Source organism: Pelecanus crispus, chromosome 8 (genome assembly GCF_030463565.1).
Source record: "Pelecanus crispus isolate bPelCri1 chromosome 8, bPelCri1.pri, whole genome shotgun sequence".
Taxonomy (NCBI): domain Eukaryota; kingdom Metazoa; phylum Chordata; class Aves; order Pelecaniformes; family Pelecanidae; genus Pelecanus; species Pelecanus crispus.
Genome location: NC_134650.1, coordinates 6085970 through 6105853, shown reverse-complemented (window position 1 = coordinate 6105853; position 19884 = coordinate 6085970). Strand labels below are relative to the sequence as shown.

Below are 19884 nucleotides of genomic sequence, written 5' to 3'. Positions count from 1 at the left end.
CATCCCCCCGGGCGGGGAGCGAGCGAGCGGCTGCACGGTGTTCAGCTGTGTGCCGGGTTAAACCCCGGCAGCTGGCTTGGGAGTTGGTAGTGCAAAGTGTCGGAAAGATTTTAGATTTTTGCCAGCGGTAAGAGAAAGCATCCCTGGCATTAGTAGGGTGGTGCAGAGCTCCTGGAGTTCAGGGATCCCGACGAGTTTGTCTCAACTGCTGACTCCGTAATTGACAGCCTGGTTTGTGCTGTTGGGTTCTTATCTCGCCTCTGAAATGGGAGCGCGTGCCGAAATCGGGATGTGGCCTTTCTCTCCCCTACAGCTTAGCTCAATTCCAAACCGCACAGCCTCCTGTTTATTTCCATCTGTTAATTTCCCCAAAGGTTTCAAAAAACTCTTCCATTTCTCTTTGGAGCATTTCATTTCTTCTCTCTGCATCTTCCTTTGCTCTCTCTGCATTTCGCATTTTCATCTCCACGAGGCTGTACCACTTGCGCTGCTGTCCCAGTTTCGAATGCATGTCCTTAATCTCCGACTGCAGCTCCCTGTTCCGCTGCTCCAGGCTGTTGGAGAGGCAGACACTGTAAATTACAGCATTTTGTTTCCCCCTTTCTCAGTAAAGGTATAGGCTCTTTTTTTTTTTTTAAAGCTAGCCTTTTTTAACATACAAGTAGCAACTATAAATACAAGTACTGGCATCCCCAATACTTTTCCAATTTATGGTGTTAATATATTAAAATAAAAGCTGCAATTTTTAGTTATTCTAATTTACAATAAATATAAATAACCATGTGGCCAAAGGAGTCCATTTGGGGATTGGTTTGGTTTTTTTGCTTTTGTTTTTTTTTTTTTTTTTTTTTTTTTTGTAGTGGAATACTACAGTCATCTAACAAATGGCAATGCAACATATTTTAGGAGACACTGAGGATTCTCGTTATGTAGCCGTTCCCTTGAACTGCAAGGGAAAAAATATCCAGAATACAGCAAAACAATTTAAAAAAAAAAAAAAGCCAAAACCCTAGGAATAGCTCCTTTTAGTAAGAAGAAATTGATGAATTCTTCTTCAAGAAATTAAAGATTAAATGGATTTTTTTTCTTTACACAATGTTCAAGGCAAAGTGTAATTCAACATTACCCACTTGCCATTTGTTGCAGTGATGCATGTTGAGGTATTTTACGATTTAATCAAATAGTCAATTTGCACAACATACCTGTAACTTGCAACTAACGAGCAATATTGTATTTAAAATGTTCATTCCTTTTAACTACACAATAGAGAAGCAGCACTATGTGGAAAGTAGAGCCTGGAGCGGTTTCAGTTTGTTTTTTTTTCCTTGATAACAAGCTATGGCTAAATCTCTATTCAATTTCTAATCTTAGAAATTGGGAAAATACTTATGAACACTTTCCTCTGAGTTGTTAAAATTCATGACTTGCAATTTGTAAAGAATAATGACTTACTGCTCACGTGGCCCAGAAGCCCGCACATTTTTCCCTAGAGAAAATCTTAATACTGGATTAAGGCAAAAGAGGAAAATACACACTAGACAGAGGCTTTTCAAGAGCTCTGCGCAGCCCTGCAAAAAAAAAAAATCTTATATATGCTCTGGAGTTTCTCAAGTCAAAATGAGGTTTCTTCGAACTGCACATGAAAATGAATTCAATTAAGTCTGAATAATTGCTAAGCCAATCCTGTAACGCTGGATCCTGGGCGCCGCTCCCGGCGTGGGGAGGCAGTGCCTGCGGCAGCACCCACAGACCCGCCCGGCAGATGGGGACCCCCGGGAGCTGCGTACAGCGGGAAGAGGCGCCTTCCCTGAAGCCTCATGGCTTTTTAAAATCCTTTACCTTGCAATTTTAGATTCGTACTCAGCCTTCTGTCTGGACATCAGCATCTTCAGACTTGCCAGGTGGTTCTGCGGGGAGGCTGGGTTTGCTGGCAAGTCGCCGGAGGAAGCAAAGCCCTCGCTGTTGTCCACTGGGACATGCCCTGTGTTCTGATCCCGCAAAACATGACTTGCAGCTGTCTTGGTTTCTTGGGAGTCTTCTGGGTGGGCAAGCCGTGTCAAATGTCTTGAAGGAGGATTTTCCTCGAACATCATTTAGCAGCGGGAGCCTGCTGAGCGTGCCCAGCCAGCACCACCCGTGCCCTCCGGGCGTTGTCAAAGACTCGATGCCTTTTCTGCTTCAGAGACCTTGTTTTCGGGTCGGTCTGGCTCTGCCTTGTCATGGGCTGTGAGAGTTTTCTTCCTCCCCGCAGCTGTTTGAAGCTTTTGCAAATAGTTGGAAATCGTCCATTTTGCTGGAGCCTGGATCTTGTTGCGGCTTTGCTTTTTGTACGCAGCGGGTTGAGGTCTCGAGCTGCTGCGCCCCTCTGCTTTCCGCTCGCCTTTATCGTGGTGGCTGGTTTAGTCTCATCTCCAGGAGCTCCTACTGCTTTCCCACCCTCGGTCTGTTCAGTGTAGTTTGTCTGACATCTGTAGGTGGCCCATTTTATAGCTGTCTACCCCTGACCAGCTTCATTCCTGGGCTGGGGGGGTGAATTCTGCAGCAGTAGCCCAGTCCCGGGGCTGCGCGGGGGGAGCAGGGCGCCCGCTTTGCAGGCTGCGAGGACAGGGCTCCTTGTGTTCCCCTTCGCGCGCGTTAGCCACGGGGTGTGTTACAGCTGCTTTGGCTGCGCTATATCTAGCCGGTCAGGCGTGAGAAAAATGGCACGAATGTAAAAGGTCTCGCTGTGCCGCCTCATCTCCGGTGCATCCGCTCCGTCGGCTTCGGAGAGAGCAAGTCGTCGTGGTGCAAGCAAGGGAGGCTGGTTCCTCCGGTCACGATGTTTCAAGGACAAAAAGCCGGAGGTTAAGGAAAAATAGGCCACTTGTCAGTTGTATTTCAGTTCCTCTTGGAGAAACTATTTGATGTGAGCAAATATGGAGTGTTTATTTCAGCTGCCTGTTCTCCCAAGAGAATCAAGCACAGTACAGAAATAACTTGATTATAAAAAAGGAAGAGGCAAACATGGATGCGGTTTAAATGCGTATCTCAAAAATAATGGAGGTGGTTAAAATAATCTGGCAAGTTGTTTCCTCTCCCCGAGCCCCACCTGTTCAGTCTCTTGGTACAAGAGGTGAAAATGAGCTGGTTTAAGTGCCGCCGGATTGCTGTAAGTGTTTTACTGGTCTCCTGCGTGAAAACCACTCCTGGCTTTCGCCCTGCGCACCTGACAAGGCTGTGATGTGTTCCTTGGCCAAGGCGGGGCTGGGAGGTTGTTCAGACGCTTTCCCACTTCAACCTGCGCTCCCTCCAGGAGGAAGAGTCCCTAGAAGTGAGCAGGCGGGTAGGTGAATGTTTTAGGAATCTAAAGAAGGCCTGGGGTGAGGATTATATTTTTTAAAAAAAAAAAAAAAAAAGTAAATAAGGCTTTAGCCTTCTGAAGGTGAGATGCTGTACTGCAGGAAGGTGGGGAGAAATCCACGAACTCGGTTTTGCAGAAGTAAAATAACAAACTGATTTAAACACTGCCATCAACGCCCCTCTCCCCCCTCAACACTGCAGTTGCTGCTAATCTAAACTTTTCCTCCAGAAAAAGATACTGCTGGAGTATGAATGCCAGTGCTTTACACGAGTTCTGTGTCTATTAATAATCTAACAGATGGCCGTAGTTTCTGATGAATCGGATTCGGTTTCATTGATTAATCTGCTTTCTCCCCACTCCGAAGGAGAGGCAGCAGCTGTGCCATCCAGCAGCTGCTATTGCACAACCGGGAGCCTCTCCGGCCCCGATTCCCGCAGGCGCCTCCGCTCGCCTGCCGAGGAAGCGATCCCGGCACTGCTGCCCCTCGGGATGCGGGCAGGGAGCACGTCCGTCACCCCCGCTAAGTCAGGAGGGAGAAGCGGGGCAGCCGAGGGGTCCTCGTTTTGGGAGCGGACGGACGGGGAGGAGTCCGACCTTCGTGGTCCCCTTCGTGGTTACAGAGCTGTAACAGCTCGACGTGGGCAGAGTTAAGGAGGTCAACGGGATATTAGGAAATTTGGAGAGCTGTGCTTGCGGCATGTCACCTCTGGTCATGGTCACCGAGCCCAAGCATTGCTCAAGAGCGGTTCAAGTGGCTTACGTGGGGGAGCCTTTGGAGGCGGCAGGTTTTCAGGACGCAGGGCAGGGAGCGGGGAGCGAGCAGCCCTTGGTCCCGCGCCTCTAACGCCGGAGCCGTGTGTTGGCACTGAGGCAGAGACCAGTTCCTTCTCTTGACGCTTGACCGCTCAAGGAAAGTGTAAAACCGCCACTCGGTCGTGGAACCAACCGTGCGATAAGGTGACTGCGGGGAAAAGTCACGTGGAGGTGTAGCGTGCAGTGCTCCCCTGCTTCGCCTTCCGTACGCAGCTGGGCGCCGACGCGGGCGCTTGCGTTGGCTCGCGCTCCTCTGGGAGAGCGCTCTCTATTTTTGGATTTTGCTAATTACTCACCTTGACGTTATCTTGGAGCTGATGCGCAAAGGAAAGGCAATGACAGATGAACGGAGTCCCCTTCCCAGCTGCCCCTCGCACATGCTCGCTTCTAGCGCTGGCGTGGCTCGGAGCAACGTGGAGCACGTCCGCACCGACGCTATAATGAACGGGGGCCGCAAAGGATGCGGCTTCTCCGCCTGCTCCTGGAGGTCGGTGCCGGCGGTGGGGCTTTATGGCAGGAACCGCCGACAGCTCCTCCGTGACAAGTCGTTAATGCGTGAGCTGGGCTGGCGGTGTCGGAGGGGAAAGAGGAAGATGAGTGAATAAAATATTGCATGGAAGGTTGCTGCACAGGGGCGAGCTGCAAGGTGGGATGAAGGTGAGGGAGCGATGCGGAGGGTCCTGCCAGAGAAAACGGGTTCTCCAAGCAGGAGACTGTCTTCTGTGTGGCCTGAAGTTGGGTGGCAGACCCAGGGTGCAGAAGGGCTTGTGCCTCTCGGCCAGCTTTCTGTGGCGTGTGGCGGGACTGGCGACAGCTGGTTTCTCAGAAATCCCATCTCTGTGATTCTTAGACAGGCCCATAACACCTCTTTTACAGGGTGGCTGCCGAGCTCCGGGTTAGGAACTCGGAGTGCATCGGAGCAACATCACTGGGGTATGACAGCTGGAATTGCATCTACTCTCTGCTTCCTCTCCTAATTGTAACCTGGATCAGGCACAGCACCATATAGCGTTGATTTCCTCCCCCCACCCCCTCTGGATTTACATTTATTCGTATGCCATGTTCTCCTTTCACCTTCCCTATGGCTTCTCAGGGAAGATCGCTTGTATTAGTTTCCTGACAATTTAAAGGTCAGCTATGAAGAGAGCTGTGTATTTTTTTTTTTTTTTTTTGCCCTGAGGCAGAGGAAGAGCTCTGTTCCAGACTCTCAGCTTGCAGGGAGCTGGGATGTTTTGAAAAATTGTTTCTTATTTTGGACCAACTTGGGATGGAACTTGTGATTCTCTGCGATGACCTCTCCCTGGAGTGCAGAGATGCTGCCATGTGTGGTTAAAATTCAACATGCTTGAAATAGTTCCCCCAGGCGAGCTGTGGGATTCAGCCTCCCTCAGCTCTGGTCCTGTGCCAGCTGCCTGTTCCCCTGCATCGCCTCTGAGCTCTAGAAGAGAGACTGGAGTACTCTAGCGTCGCCTTTTGCAGGGTAGCGTTTGCACTGAGGACAGATGGGGTGCGACTGTTCCAAAAAGGATGTTAAATTGCCCCGGGGACGTGTGTGGTTGAGGTTACTGCTGAGATAAAAGCTCGTAATTTCCTTTTCGCAAAAGCTGGTGATAATTGGACTCTGGTTTTGTAAGCCTGTGTGTAATCTCCTCTTCAACCTGGTGGTAGAGACGAGCTCAGCCGCCAGCAAGGGCGAAAGCAGAGTCACCTGCACGCAGCTTGTGGGGCATCTCCTTGTGCCAGCCTCAACGAGCAGAACAGCTCCGTGAAGCACGCGCAGGCAGCCCGGTGCTGCTCAGAATGCACTACCGGGCGTACAGCAGGGTGGTTGGGCAAGGTAACACCCAAAAACCGGCGCTGAGCTCCTGCATCACCCCGCTGTCGGGGAGCCCCTCGTGCAGCCGGGCTGGAGAGCGTGTCCCCATTTGGGGAAGCGCGCTGGGAGGCTGCTGCCCTCTTCAGCAGGATGCAGTCGGAGCTCTGTGTGTCATGCCAGGATGGATGGGCCTGAAGTTTAATAATTTCAGACATTCTTTGGGAAAATATGTTCATTCTCTTTAGTAACAATGACACACTCCGCCTGAAGCATCTGCTAAACTCGATATATTTTATAGTTACTCTGGAGCTAGGTTAGACCCATACATTTGTATGAGTTCTTTGCTTGCACACATTCATTCAGACTGAACTTCCACGCTTTCTCCGTGTTGTAATGAAAGAAACAGCTCACATGGACTGACTTTTTACAGAATGATTTGTCTTGAGCTATGTTTGGAAATGAGAACCCATAAAAATGCATGAACTGATTTTTGTATTAAATGAGAAACTACCTGTAGTCAACTTGTTTTGCATCTAAAATGGACTTTAATGCTCTCTTGGCTTGCTATTAGTGATTTGAAACTTCTGTTCTTGCTGGTTTTCTTTCAGCCTGGACTTCCATGATGTTAGAACGGTGAATCTCATAGTCTCATCTCTTGTTTTCCTCTTGCAGTCGAATTAAAAATAAAACTAGTTTCCTGTGCTTTTTTTTTTTTTTTTTTTTTTTGATCCCACTTGGTCTTTTTAATTCTGAATGAACTATTTACTGTGCTAAATGTGATGAATAAATGGAAACAAAGAAAATGTTCTCCCTGCACCTGCAGAAGGAGGCCCAGGACAAATCACTCTTGGCTGGGACAGACTGGGGCTCCAGGTGCTTACCGACCTCAGGCGTCTGAGCTCTTTTGAACTTTTGGCAGCAGTCCTGTATTGTTTGATAGCGATCTTTTTGCAAAGAGAAATGGAAACAAAATCATAAAAAGCAAACATTCATAACTTCATTTTGAAAGCTAATTCAATTTTTAATCTTGGTCTTTTTATGATGCTTGTTCCTATACAAAGACGTTACCACATCGCAGTACAGGAGAAGAGGTGTGTGCGGCTCCGTGCCCTAAGAGCCTGAGCTTTTCAAGCTTTGGGGCTTGTCAGGAGTACTGTGTGTTGCCCCGTCTGCACAACCTAATCTTTTTGTGCATAAATACAGAGGTCTGCAGCTAGATCGCATCGCGGAAAATGAAGGCGCTTGCTTTTGGGCAGCTGGAAGCTGCTTGAAAAATAAAGCTGGAGTCTCCATACTGTGGCTCCGGCAAAGAGCTGGGAGCAAATTTTAGGCTTTTTTTTTTTTTTTTTTTTTCCCTCTCGTTGCAGGGCAGCAGCTGACTGCGGTATTGCCCTCTTCGCCGCCGGAGCTGGGTTATGCCCTGCAAACAGCCACTGCCCAGCTGTAACGCTCCGGGGCTGGAGCTGGCTGGGGGCTTTGGAGTCTTTCCCGGTGGGAGACGCTGTCAAGTGTAAGGGGCTGTTGTTGCCAGAGTGCAGGAATGAGTGGGAAGGGAAAAATGACCTTTTTCTTTCCTCTCCAGAGGAGAAGACTAGCATTCAGCCCCTTACCCACTAGATGTCACGGTTGGGTCTGGATTTGTGCTGCTCTGCCTGGCGCTGCCTGAGCCCAAAGGCCTGGCGAGGGAAAAAAAAAAATCGCACCATTTTTTCAAGCTCCCTGGCAGCTTGTGACCAACGTCTTATAAAAGCAAGCCATAAATTAATTTTCATCCCTAAACAAGGGCAAAAAGGCGGGTGAGGGGGAATATTTAGAAAACAGAGGCTGCTGGCAGGAGAGGGCACTGTGTGCTTTGCTATATCCAAGGGAACGTGCGTTTAGGATGAGGTTATTTTAGGTGGGAGGCTGTGCAGCCGCAGAGCGGCCAGCCCATTCCCCCTGTGGTGTGATACAGGCCCCCATGCCACGGGGAAAAGCTCCGGAGAAAAGAGCTTGGGAGCCTGGAGCTTCTCCCTGCCCCTCTTCCCGTACCACGCTGGTTTTGGGTTAAAAGCTGCTTTGTACCTTATGCTGGCTTGGCGCGGGTGGAGGGGCTGCTGAGGGAAAGGGCTGGGGCGAAGGCAGGGCGAGCGTGGGGAGGGGTGAGCTGGGGCCGCAGCATCTGCACCGCTCTTCAACAAAAGCATCCTCGCTCTATACATGCAAATAACTTGAGTCAAAGCTGATTTTCTCCCTCCCCAGCCGTATTTTGTGTCTTAAATATAGTTTACCTGTTCGCTTTCAGTGTAGGGTTTCCCTCTGGGGGGGGGAAATGGTGTTTCGTTTGAAACACGTGTTCAAACTAACTCGCTCATCCTTTGTTTTCTTCCGTACAATAACTCCTGTCGTGTTATAATGAGGAAAAACTGCTTGGAAGGAACGCTCCCCAACTGCCTTTCTCATGGACTTTGTTTTTAATTAGAGGCAGTTTTGATGCCATTCCCTACCTCAGTTTTATTTTAGCTCTGCAGATCTGCAAGGAAGGATTTCAAGCATTCGGTTTGTTCAGCGCTAAAGGCGAGCTGGCTTTCTTGCACTTCCAAAATGATCCTCGACCACTCACAGGGAACGGCCTGTTTAGCTCAGCATTTGTGTTTCTGGTTAACATGAATGGGAGCTGCTGATTTTCAGGCTGTCTTTCAGTTTTAAGGATTTTTTTTTTTTTTCCCTTTCAGGGTCTTCCCAAGGCGTGTTTCTATGTGGGACTTTTGTATTTGCATAAGGACAAAGTTTTGACTTTAAAATAGCAAAAGTCAAGAACTCCTGCAATCCCCTTGGAAATGATCATTTTAACAAATGCCCGCTGCTCTGCCTAAAGCGAGCTGTCGTGTTTAGCTGCATTTTGGATGGTGTCTATAAACACAGCAGCTGTCTGCATGCAAACGGGACTTTCCAGCAGTGCATAATATGAAAAGAATCTTATTACTAGTTAAAAAAAAAAAAAAAAAAAAAAGGCAAGAAAAGCTCAAAGAGCTCGGATGATGCCAGCTTCCTATCAGCTCCAACAATAGTCTAGACATCTCGGAGAGTCATCAGATTAATGCGATGTACGTTCGGCGTTTCCAGCTCTGCGTTTCTTAAAGAGAGCTGGGAAAAGTGAGCTCTCCTCCAGGGATGGGTACAAGCCTGAAGGGCTCCTTCTTTCCTCTGTCCTACTTCTTACTTACTACTTTCCCTCTTCTCGTATCTGGGTTTGGGTGTCATGGGTCACCTCTTACAGTGAATCACAACTTAAAGCGTGCGATAACAGCCTTCATTTAATGTCATTAACCTCGCTGACACCTTTGCTCAGAAACCCCATAGCTTTTTGCAGCCTCTGCTGGGGCAGGGATATGGTCACTTCATTTTGGCCGAGCATCCAGCCCTGTTGCGGGGCGGCGGCTGTGAGATGGGCTGAGGCTGTCGGAGCTTGGATGGGCTCCGTCGGGAGGTCGGACGGCTTCACCATGGGCTTCACCGTCCTTTTCCCTAGGGTGGTGGAGAGGGGATGGAGCCGAGGCCTGACCCTGCTCCGAACGTTTCCCCCAGCCAGAAGCTGCTCTCCCATCTGCTCCAGGGCACCCCGAGACGGGGCAGCTCGTTCTGCCGGGGACCGTTTCTGTAGCCATCGCCTCTGGAGCCAGGCTGCTCTTCGGGGCAAGACTAAACTGCCTCCAGCTGCAGGAGTCCATTTGTAAAACATTACGAAATTTTGCAAAAAATCCTGATCCCTTGCTATTTAGCAAGTCCCATTACTTGCTTGAGCGGGAAGCCAGGGATCGAAGTGGGTTTCGTGCCGTCCCTCGTGGCCGGCCGAGTCGCGGGCGATGCCACAGGGGAGACTTGGCTCTGCCTGCCTGCACCGAGGAGCTTCCCAGAAAAGAAATAGCAAAACACCAGAGGAGAGACTGCTCTCATGATATCTTCTGGCCCATCCAGAAGGAGAAAATGTCAGGAATTTCCCAAGCAAATCCATAGTCTTTGACTTTCCACCTGAACTGTCCAGAGCTGTCCGGGACGGAGGAGCACCGGTGCTCGCGGGTGTCCTGTCCCCCCACCGGCGCCGAGAGCGGTCATTCCTTACAGGGCTCTTTTTTTGTCAGCCGCATTCAAACAAAATTTATTTGGTTCTGGGTTTTTTTCCTCTTCTGGTTCGTGTTGATACGATCGTGTTGGGGAGCGTGTCGGCCTGGTACACGGCTGCGTTGTGTGTGTGTTACAGGGGGAAAAAGCAGCAAGAAAATGGTGAGGCTTGTGGAAAAGTAGCACTTCTTTGCTAGCATTTTTGGAGAATACAGCGCAAAATTCACCAATCCCAAGCAAAGATAATGAAGAAAGAGGGAAGAAAGGAGATATGTCACTTAACAAGTTATTTTATCTAGGCAAAGCAAGCTGATAGCAGTAAACTCAGTGGAACAAATAAGTCCATGTGTCTTATTCAAAATGGTTAGAAAAATGTATCTTAAAAATGAAGCGATAACTTTAGGGGGTTTAAAACTGTGGCCATAAAAAGCCCCAACTTAGTGATTTGAAGGTACGTGATTGAAAGCTGTTCCTGTCTAATAGCTGCCCTGTGAAAATGATTTTTGGGGAGAATAAAGTGAAACGGAGCGTGAGCCCTGTCCCGCTCGGATGCTCCAGGGGAGGAGGGGGCTCAGGCAAGGCCCCAGGGTCGAGAACTGGGAGGGCAAGCAGCCTTGTTCACCCGCTGATTAAATCACTGTTTCCTAAATGTCACTTGAAGAGAGTGGTTGTAATGTTGAGTCATTACCAGCCATTTGCATGTGCAATAACAACAGGGGAAAAGATAAAAAATCAATACAGGGATCAATAGAGAGCTCCCCGCTCTAGGTCTTTTGCCCAGAGCTTATCATTAGTAGACACTCAAGAGGTGGAGTACTGTTAATTAGAGGAAACGTTTGCAATCCAGGGGAAATGACTGGCAGCTGGAAAATCCTCTTTTTTTAAGTGAGTTTTTGGAGGTGTGTTTGTTTTCCCTGTCTCTTCTGGACCCCTCTGTGTCCTGAGTGAAGCGTCTCCTTTCCGCCTGTGTTTTGAAGGAAGAGAGAGGTTTCTCACCCAGGATTTTGGGAAAGGATGAATTTCCAAAACGTGTGAGCAAAAGCCAGGGACGGCCCTGCTCGAGTGTAACCCCTCTGTTAAATCTTTGGGCAGTAAATCTCCGATCCCTCCTCTCTCGTACCCCCCCCCCCGCCCCCAGCAGTGCTCACAGCCTGAAATAGCACAAAAATAAGAAACATATTTTGTTGTTTTTACAAACGGCAGCTGCCGGGTTTCCAGGAGAGGGGGGCTCGGCAGGCAGGGCAACCTCTGAACGCTGCTGGAAGCCGCAGCCCTGGCCTGAGCAGGACCCGGACGGGGCGGGTGGGTTGAACATTGCCCTTCACTTTTATCCATCGGACCTCCAGGAAAAAGCCTTGCTGCCCTCCCAGCTGGCCCCGGCGCCACGGCACCATGGAAGCGGAGCGTTTGTGCCGTGGCCTTTGGCTGCTCGGCCCTGACCACTGGGAAATGGCCCTGTGCCGATACTCCGTTTCGGAGCTCCCAGCCCACCCACTCACAAACATCAGTTATACATTGCCGGGGGGGGGGAAAGTATGCAAATAATTGCAAAAAAATAATGCTTTTGCTTATTTTTGTGACAGTTCCATGAGCCAAAAGGAAGACAAAGTGCAGTGCGATGTTTTTAGGGATAGCTGTGTTTTTAGGGGGAGCTGTGTTTTTAGGGATAGCTGTGTTTTTAGGGGGAGCTGTGTTTTTAGGGATAGCTGTGTTTTTAGGGGGAGCTGTGTTTTTAGGGGGAGCTGTGTGCCACGGCTCTGCCGGTGTCGCAGCCGTGCCGGGGCCGGGCAGGGCTGTGCCATGGTGCTCCCTGCGGCACCGTGCCCACGGGAGGGCTACGCATGGCACCACGTCGGGGAGCACGCAGTGGATCTCAGGCATGGGGTCAGGGCCCAAAGCAACATTTTTTTTAGCATTTTGGGGGAGTTAGAATAAATTTAAAAAGTGGGAGAGTGTGTACGATCCTGTCTGGACTAGCTGGGCTGTAAACTTAGCTCTTGGCAGTGCGTTTGCTTTATTGTCTGCGGTTGTGTATTTACTTTAATTAATAAACATACGCTGAAACCGCATTTGAGATACTGTTTCTTCTCTGCATCATGGTTTAGCTGATCTCAGGCAGCCGCTATTAGGTGGCTTTGTATTTTGGGGTTTTTTTCTTACTCGCTATTACTACTGTGAAATCATTTACAGGCCCCAGGGAGGATGGGGGGGAAAAAAAATCTCTTTAAAACCAGCAATTATTCTTAGTAAAATATTCTAAATCATTCATTGCTTATTGGCTGCAGTGTGCTATTAAATGCCTTTTAGCTACTACTTGTATAAACTCTTAAAGCCCTGGTTCAAAGCCAAGCTCAGGTTAATGATACAGCGATTTCTGTGGGAAGCTCAGCGCCGCCGATAAAGCAGCGCCTGCAAGCAGCCCCACGGAGCCGGGCACGGTCCTGGTGGGACGAGGGGGCTGTGGGGTGCCCACGCTGGGACCCGGCCATGCTCCCAGCACCCATCCAGCAGCTCTCCTGCGGACGCGGCACGGCGCGGCAGGGCGTGCGAGGGAGCGTGCAGGAGGGCTGCGGCTCTCCCCCGTGCCCTGGGGCAGGTAGACGGCGTTCAGCCCCATCATGGGACCTAGCCCTGAGGCTTCAGGCGGTAGCTTTACCCCTGCTTGTACTGGCACCGCTCTAATACTTGTGGGGTTAGATCTTAAATGCGTCACGGTTCGTTGGGCTGAGGGGTTTTAGATGTGTACTGTTGCTTCTCCAGGTGATGGGGAGGCGTGCGTGGGCATGTGCCGGTGTCGCTGCACTTGGGTTTAACCATTTTCTCAGGATTTCTGCACTTTGAAAATCTCGTTCTTGCCCACGCTCTGGAGAAGCTGGGCCGAAAATACGTCATATTGGTGTAACACTCTCCCAACAGTAACCCTCAGGATTTAAGAATGTCGACAGCTGCCTTTAATGCATGGAAGAAAAGGCAATAAATGAGAATACAGCAGTGGCTCTATTAACTTGCTTCTCCAGCAGCCTGTTTTCTGTGCATGCACGCTGGAGATAAATGAGAGCGCTCGGCAGGCCGGGCTCAGCACAGTGCCAACCATTCCCCATCTTTGTAGCGTGAAGGTATTTTAAATTGGTTTAATCCCAATTGTTTCCTTTTGCTTCATGTGCTTCAGCCCCCAAAGCTGATCCAGACAAGTCTTTGCTTACGGTGCCCCAGCTCCCTTGACGGCTTCGGTGCTGGTGAAAGGCTGGGTGAGAGGGCTGAACTGGGCACAGCGTTAGACCTGAGGCCTCTGCCTCCGGTTCATCTCTTTCAGCATCACTTTCCAGGGCAGCTATAATGAAAAGGCTGAAAGATCCTGAAGCACACAAATTTAAATTTAATTTTTTTTCTGTAAAGCTTTTTTTAGTCGCTTCTGCCTATTAGCAGGTATTAGCGTCTCTTTGCAGAGAAGATCCTAACCATCTGGGTAAAAAGTAAGAGCCGTGACTTGGCTCAACAGCCGTACGTACATCAGATTTCAAGGCCATTTTCATCAGCGTTTCGAGCAGAGCTCATGCAGTCTGTAGGACAGTGCATGTTTCCAGGGGAAATGGCTGGCAGAACCAATTAAAGGTTTTTTCACTTTCTTTTGCATTTGAAAGATGAACATGGTGGAGAGTTTTGGCAGTCACCGGGCTATTTATTTTGTTATTCCAAGTGTAAAATAGATCAAATCATTACTTAAACCACAGAGCTGTTTGCAGAGGTGATTCAGCTCAGTTTCCAAGAAACAGTATTTTGTTACTAGATCTGAAAAATATCCATCTCAGCTGCTGGCCCTGGTCCAGAAGCAGCTCATCCCATGGCACTGGGGTCTCTTCCTTCAGGCTCAGTTAAAGAGAGGGGGTTTGCAGGATTGGGCTCAGGGTGCTGTTCGGAAGCCAGCGGACATGATGTAAGGTCTGTTCCCCCCAAAGGTCTCCAAGCATTTCGCAACCGGTGACCTTTTCTGTATCTCTTGGAAGTAGGTAAATAGCAATATACTCATTTTACAGATGACTAAACAGCGTAGAGTGTTTAAATGACTTGGCCAAGGTCAGAGCAGACAGCAGTGGGGCTGGGAGGAGAGCCCCATCCTGCTAAATCCCGTCGCTTCCTCCAATGGCTCCGAGCAGCCCCTGCCTTTAGCGGAGCTCGATGGCGTGGTGTTGCATTTAAATGGATCTCAATTTCATATACAGCGAACGCCAGGATATAAACTGGGTTTTTGGAGTAAATCTTTTATCTGGGCATTTTTTTAAGGACTGTTTCATTTAAAATTGCACTCGGCAGAAATCGGGCTCTTGGAAATGGGAAAATAAGCTGCCTCCTGAATGACAGCTACCGGGGAACAGGCGAGGTAGGGGATTAATTTGTTTGATTAAATCTTTAAAGAGTTTACTCTGAGAATGCAGACGGCCCTGCAGATTATAGCACGGGTGCAGCGGTGGGCAGAGGAGTTATTTAGATAGAGCCCACGCACTGTCTTTCATTTTTCTCAGTCCATAATCACTAATAAATAAAATAAAAGCAAAACCACAACTGAAGCTGTGGAATTAATTAGCATGCTATTTTTTTCTCCTCTAGGATAATAAAATAGCGATAATGACTGACGGCAAGCGAAGTGTCTCCTGCAGCCACCAGCACCCTGACATCAGAGCTCTGGGGAGAAATCCAGCGGTGTAAATCACTGCGCCGGGAGTGATCAGCTCTGCAGCTTGTGCTCCGAAGAGAAACTACGCTTTATCTGGAAGGAACTCCAGCATCTGGGCAACATAAATTGTGCCTGGATCAGGCTCTTATCAGGCTATTTAAAGATGCACAGCTCATATCTCTGTAACACTGATGAAATAAGGACCCAAGGCAGCCACATATCAAACTTGTTGGCCAGAAGTTAAAGTCTGAGCCTAAGTTGAAAACACAAGTGTTGACTGTGGCCAAGGTATTTAAAAGTACTTTCTAAAGCTGCTGTGGATATTTCAGGATTTCTGTGGCAATAAGTTATTGCTGGGGGGGAAGAGGCATGGCAGAGCCAAAGCCAAAGCCTAGTTCCACGTTGCCAGTTTAAGAGGAAGCCACTTAGACAAATCTGAATGCACGTTCGACAGGCACCAAGAGTCTTGCTGTGTCCAAACCATTGAACATTGTCAGGTCTTATTCTGAAAACATCCCAGCCATTTACCCAGGCACGGCTGGGCCTGTAAAATTTTCCCTGCTGTGTGCGGCTGCTGGAGGCGATTCCCTAAAATAGCCTTTTTTTCCGATCTTTGGGCAAACCTACACCGGTTAGGCTCTGTAGCTAACCTGACACCAGCACGACTGGGTTGGCTAAGAGTGAAGGTGGCACATCTCTCAAATTGGGGCATTGACTGCACTTGTGGCCACAACATTATGGCCCAATTCATCATGCTGGGTAATTTCTTCTATTTCTGTGGCTCACCAGTGGAGCAAAGCGTCTCTCAGTGCCTTGAGCTTGGTCTTCTCCATCATCAGTGGAGAACAGCCCATTTGCTTGCTGGTGGCAGGAATACATGGTGGGTCTGTCCTGTCCCACCCCCGGAGATGAGAAATTGGTACCCACCACCCCTGCGGGGATGCCAGGAGCCTCACCCCCCTCCAAAAGGGCTCCTTTAGTGTCAGGACTTCGAAACACGACAACAGCAAACCCCAAACGGGAAAGAACCAAATTAGCTCCAGACAAATTGCCCACATTTGGCAACAGGGGATTTAGATTCATGGCCCCTGGCCACCCCACTGGCTCCGGGGTACAAGGTGGGCGTGGGAATGCATGCAATTTTCCCGGTGCAGCAGGATTTGTGCATTGCATATAGCTTGGGGCTGGGGTGGAGATGGCGAAGTGGTCCCAGTCAGTGCTGCAGCCCAGGAGGGCTTTTGGTAAAACAATTTTTACCTTCCCAAACATTAAAGCAATTGCTGAAAGCACCCATTCAAGATAGAAACAGGTTGGAGAAACTGAAGTTTTTGATCATGTTAACGAGCTCTGTTGTCATTAGGGCTAAGAGAGACTGAAACATCCGCATTTGTCTCCGCGTTTCTGCTGAGCCTCCAGTGAAGCCCTGCTCGCAGGCAGCCGCTCACACAGCTTCTAAGAAGCAGCTTCCCTGTGGCTGGCCATTTGTTGCCACCATCTGATAATATGAGCACATTTCTTTAAATCAATAGTAATTAATGTGGGTTTTTTTCTTCATTTTTTCTATGATATGCAATGCAATGGGAGCACGGCAACACAGGTTTTTACTTTATTTAATGACTCTGAATACAACAGTTACCTGCCAGCCCGCAGGCTGCAATGCACCGGCTGTCGCAGAGGAGCAGCTGAAGGAGTTGTTTATTAACTGAGTTTCCTCCCCAGGAATATGAGGCTTGCTTTTCATAAAGCAAATGTTCATGATGTGGTAAGGTGCTGCTAATCAGGGACAACTCTCCTGGACCAACCTTTCCTGAGACGTGCAAGGGAAAGCCATGCTGCCAGAGCCCGATCCTCCCTGCCCCCCTGGCCCGGGTGGTGCCCTCAGCTGCATTAATCACTTCAGGGCCAATAATCCCCCAAAGCCTTCACCCAATTCGCCGTTACCCACCCAGAAGGAGGGATGAGCTCATCACAGAGTTTGGCTCTCCACCTGATGGCATTGGGTTAGGTGGGTATAAATGAGGGGCAGCCCCTGAAATCAGGGGTACCTGGTGTTGGTGAGGTTGGAGGCAGGCTGGCTCCTTGCTGTGTGATTAAAGTAAAGATTTTTGTCTTGATTACAAGTTTTGAAGAGCAGAAGCGGCTTGTGGAGCTGCAGAGTTGTACTCTTAAGGTGACCAAAGGAGATACCAGGTGAGAAATGTTTCTTAAAAAACAAGTTCTTTAACATAAGGAACTTCAGGAGAGCTCAGTGTGTTTAAATGCCTCACCATGCGCTTGGAAACCCAGTGCCAGGCTTGTAAGTCGATGGCACGTGGGGAGAGCATCTGCCTTGTGTGAATGATGACCCAGGCTGCAGGGTGGGAAGGGGAGACAGAACATTTCCCTGGTTCAGTAGGTGTGTGGGGAAGCATTCAGAGCAGGGCTGTGTGTGACCTCTGGATATGTCCCCTAGCACATCTGTAAGAAGCGGTGTCCTCAGCTGCTCCTTGTCCCTGGCCCCAGTGTCCCCATCCAGCAACAGCCGTCCCTGATGGGCGCCTCATCCCCCTGTGCCTGCAAGGAGAGCTGTTGGAGAGGATAACTCTGGCTGGCTTGCTCCGCAACAAGGCCAAGCGACTGCTCTGATGGGACTGGCCCTGGGGATGGGGAAGGTGCTGGCTGCTGGTGCCACCATGGGCATCTCCTGCAAGCTGGGAACCCTCCCTAAAACTGAGTGTCTTTAAAACACCGTGGAGCTGAGGGGTTGGTTTTTCTGAAAGCGTTTAGCATGGGAAAGAGTGAAAATGGCCAAATGCCACTGGTGCTGTCAGAGGGAGAGCCTTGCAAGGACTTTGTTGCGGGTGGGGACTTGGAGCCTCCCCCTCTGGCCTGAGGTTCATCAGTCCCTGCAGTTTTGCTCCCTTGTGTCTGGTTTGTGAGATGGCAGCCCCGGCCACACAGGTGTGGTGTTGCCGACCTGCTGGGCTGGACTCGCTTGGCTTGAGGGTGCTGGCTTGGTGGAGGCAATGGTTCCCAGTGATGCTGAAGCATCCCCGCACTGTGGACAGGGCGGCTAATAAATGTGAACATCGCTCTCACTTTTTATTTGCAGTTAATGCTGGTTTTGCTCCTTGAACTCTTGTTTTCCTCAATGCACGCAGGCCTGTTCTGAATCATTAACCTGACAGGCAGTGAATAGTAGCTTTTATTTTGTTGTCTCCAAAACAATAAAAGTCCTTTTGTGGAAAATGAATGGAAGATCAGGTTATAAAAATCCTAAAGGCCTGTTGTGGAGAGGCACTGAAAAGTCCAGGTCCCTCTCTTGATCACATCACTGATGTTATCCACACAGGTACCAGGGAGAAACAAGACCTCAAGTCATTGAGGCCATAGTTCAAGGGCAGCTGAATAATATGCATCCATAATGCGTTGGGCGAGCCACGGTGTGAACCGCAGAGGAACAGGGCCGTGGGTGAAAGGGAAACATGGCTATGGTGGCGGTGGGTGCCCCAGCAGAAGGGCAGAGGAGCCCCTTGCACAGGGCAGTGTCTTGTCCTCCTCCAGCAGACACAGTGGTGAGGAGGGCTCTGCTTGCCCGCACTGCTGCCAAAAACACCCAAGTGCAGGTGTGGCCAGTGAGCTGCCCTGAAATGATCCTTGCCTTTCTCAGGCTGAGTTTGCACCTAAACTTTGATCTGTAAAGGTGCTGTGTGTTTGTGATGAACCCAAACTGTTACAACACGTACCCTGCTGGCATCCTGCCATTACGGCTGCTGCTGTTACCCCTGCGCAGCTCCCTGGGCCAGATCTGCTCCTGGCTTCGTTGTATCTGGGCTAACTGAAGACACCAGAGCTTTGCCGGCTTGTGCCAAAGAAAGGGTCTGACTTACTGATTTCGGTTTGCTCTGTGGTAGGATGTAGCTGGGTTGGTGCTTATGAGCAAGAATGCAAAGAAAGTGGGAGTGATTACCTGGGGGTATCACAGGGTTTGGTTGACAAACGATGCGTTCACTGTAAAATGGTAGATTTTCTAGACAAGACCTGTCCTATAGCTCTTCCTACATCTGATGATGCACAAGTCTTGTAGTTTGGTCAGCGATGGAGAACAGGAGCTGGATACCCAACGTGCATAAACTTATACAGCTTTGCAAATTGAAAGCAAGTGTGTTTCCCACTATCCTTGTCAAAATGATGGTGCTGGGACAAATCCAGAGGAGCTCTTCTGAAGCTGGGACAGGGGCTCCACGTTCACGTGGCGGTGCTGAGAACAGGATGATCCTGCTGAATTTTTGCAGCAAGTCTTTGCAGAGCAAAGAGTTCCTGTAAAGCAAATGCCCCTGAGCTGTAATTTAATTGCATTTCTGTTTTTCCTTTTGTTATTATTATTCCAGAAGCAGTTTGGATTCCTGTGATATTCTGCTGTTATATGCATATGTAGGAAACAGTCTGGCGAGAGTCAGCTTATGGTCTAGAAAGAAACATCCTGAGGGGCAGAATGCCTCAGGGATGAGGTTTAAACTTTTTTTACCTGCACAAGTCCTCCACACCGAAGGAAGGGTTGAGGCAGTGGAGCAACAGGTAACTTCCCTGCTCCCACCGAGAGCATCACCACGGCCCTGCAGCTTTGGCTTTAGGCTGTAGGGAGACTTTGTGGGATTTCTGGCTGGCACGACCCAAAAGTGTGCAAGATGCAGCACAGGGTGGAAAACAGCCCTTTCCATACCCACGGACTTCTAAACCCCCCTGGACACCACAGAGCCACCCACTGAGCCACCAGCCCCACCCTGAGCTGCCCCCAGGAGGGGTCTGGGGAAGGGCTGGGAGCATCCCCCTCCTGCCCGGGCTGGTGAGGGCCTGGAGCCAGTCAGCTGCCCTGGGTGGCTGCAGACCCATCTGGTGTGTTTGGGATACCTTCTCTGCTGTCATCCAGCCCGCTTCCACAGCCCCCTGCCTTGCAAGGAAACCCATCCTAATGACCGAGAAATTCCTCATCTAATTAACTCTTGCATCCCACCCATAACATACCTTAAACAGCCTAAGTGTTATCGATCCCTGGCAAAGACCAGTCATAGAAGCATCTCCATTAATGAAAACAAACTTCTGGAAATTCAGATATTCTTCTTCCTGAGGATAGAGTGTGGGGTGGTTGCAAGTTGGAGCTGA

At 49.5% G+C, this 19884-nt stretch overlaps 1 protein-coding gene across 1 annotated transcript in view; it reads left to right on the top strand.

The window, feature by feature from the left end:
- MAPK9 (mitogen-activated protein kinase 9) overlaps window positions 1-14708 on the top strand; it is a 49595-nt gene extending 34887 nt beyond the window's left edge. The window contains exon 12 of the mRNA XM_075715580.1: window positions 14676-14708. Within this exon, the coding sequence (XP_075571695.1) occupies window positions 14676-14680 (5 nt within the window). The 3' untranslated portion in view covers window positions 14681-14708. The remainder of the gene's footprint in view (window positions 1-14675) is intronic.
- Window positions 14709-19884: the final 5176 nt, after the last annotated feature.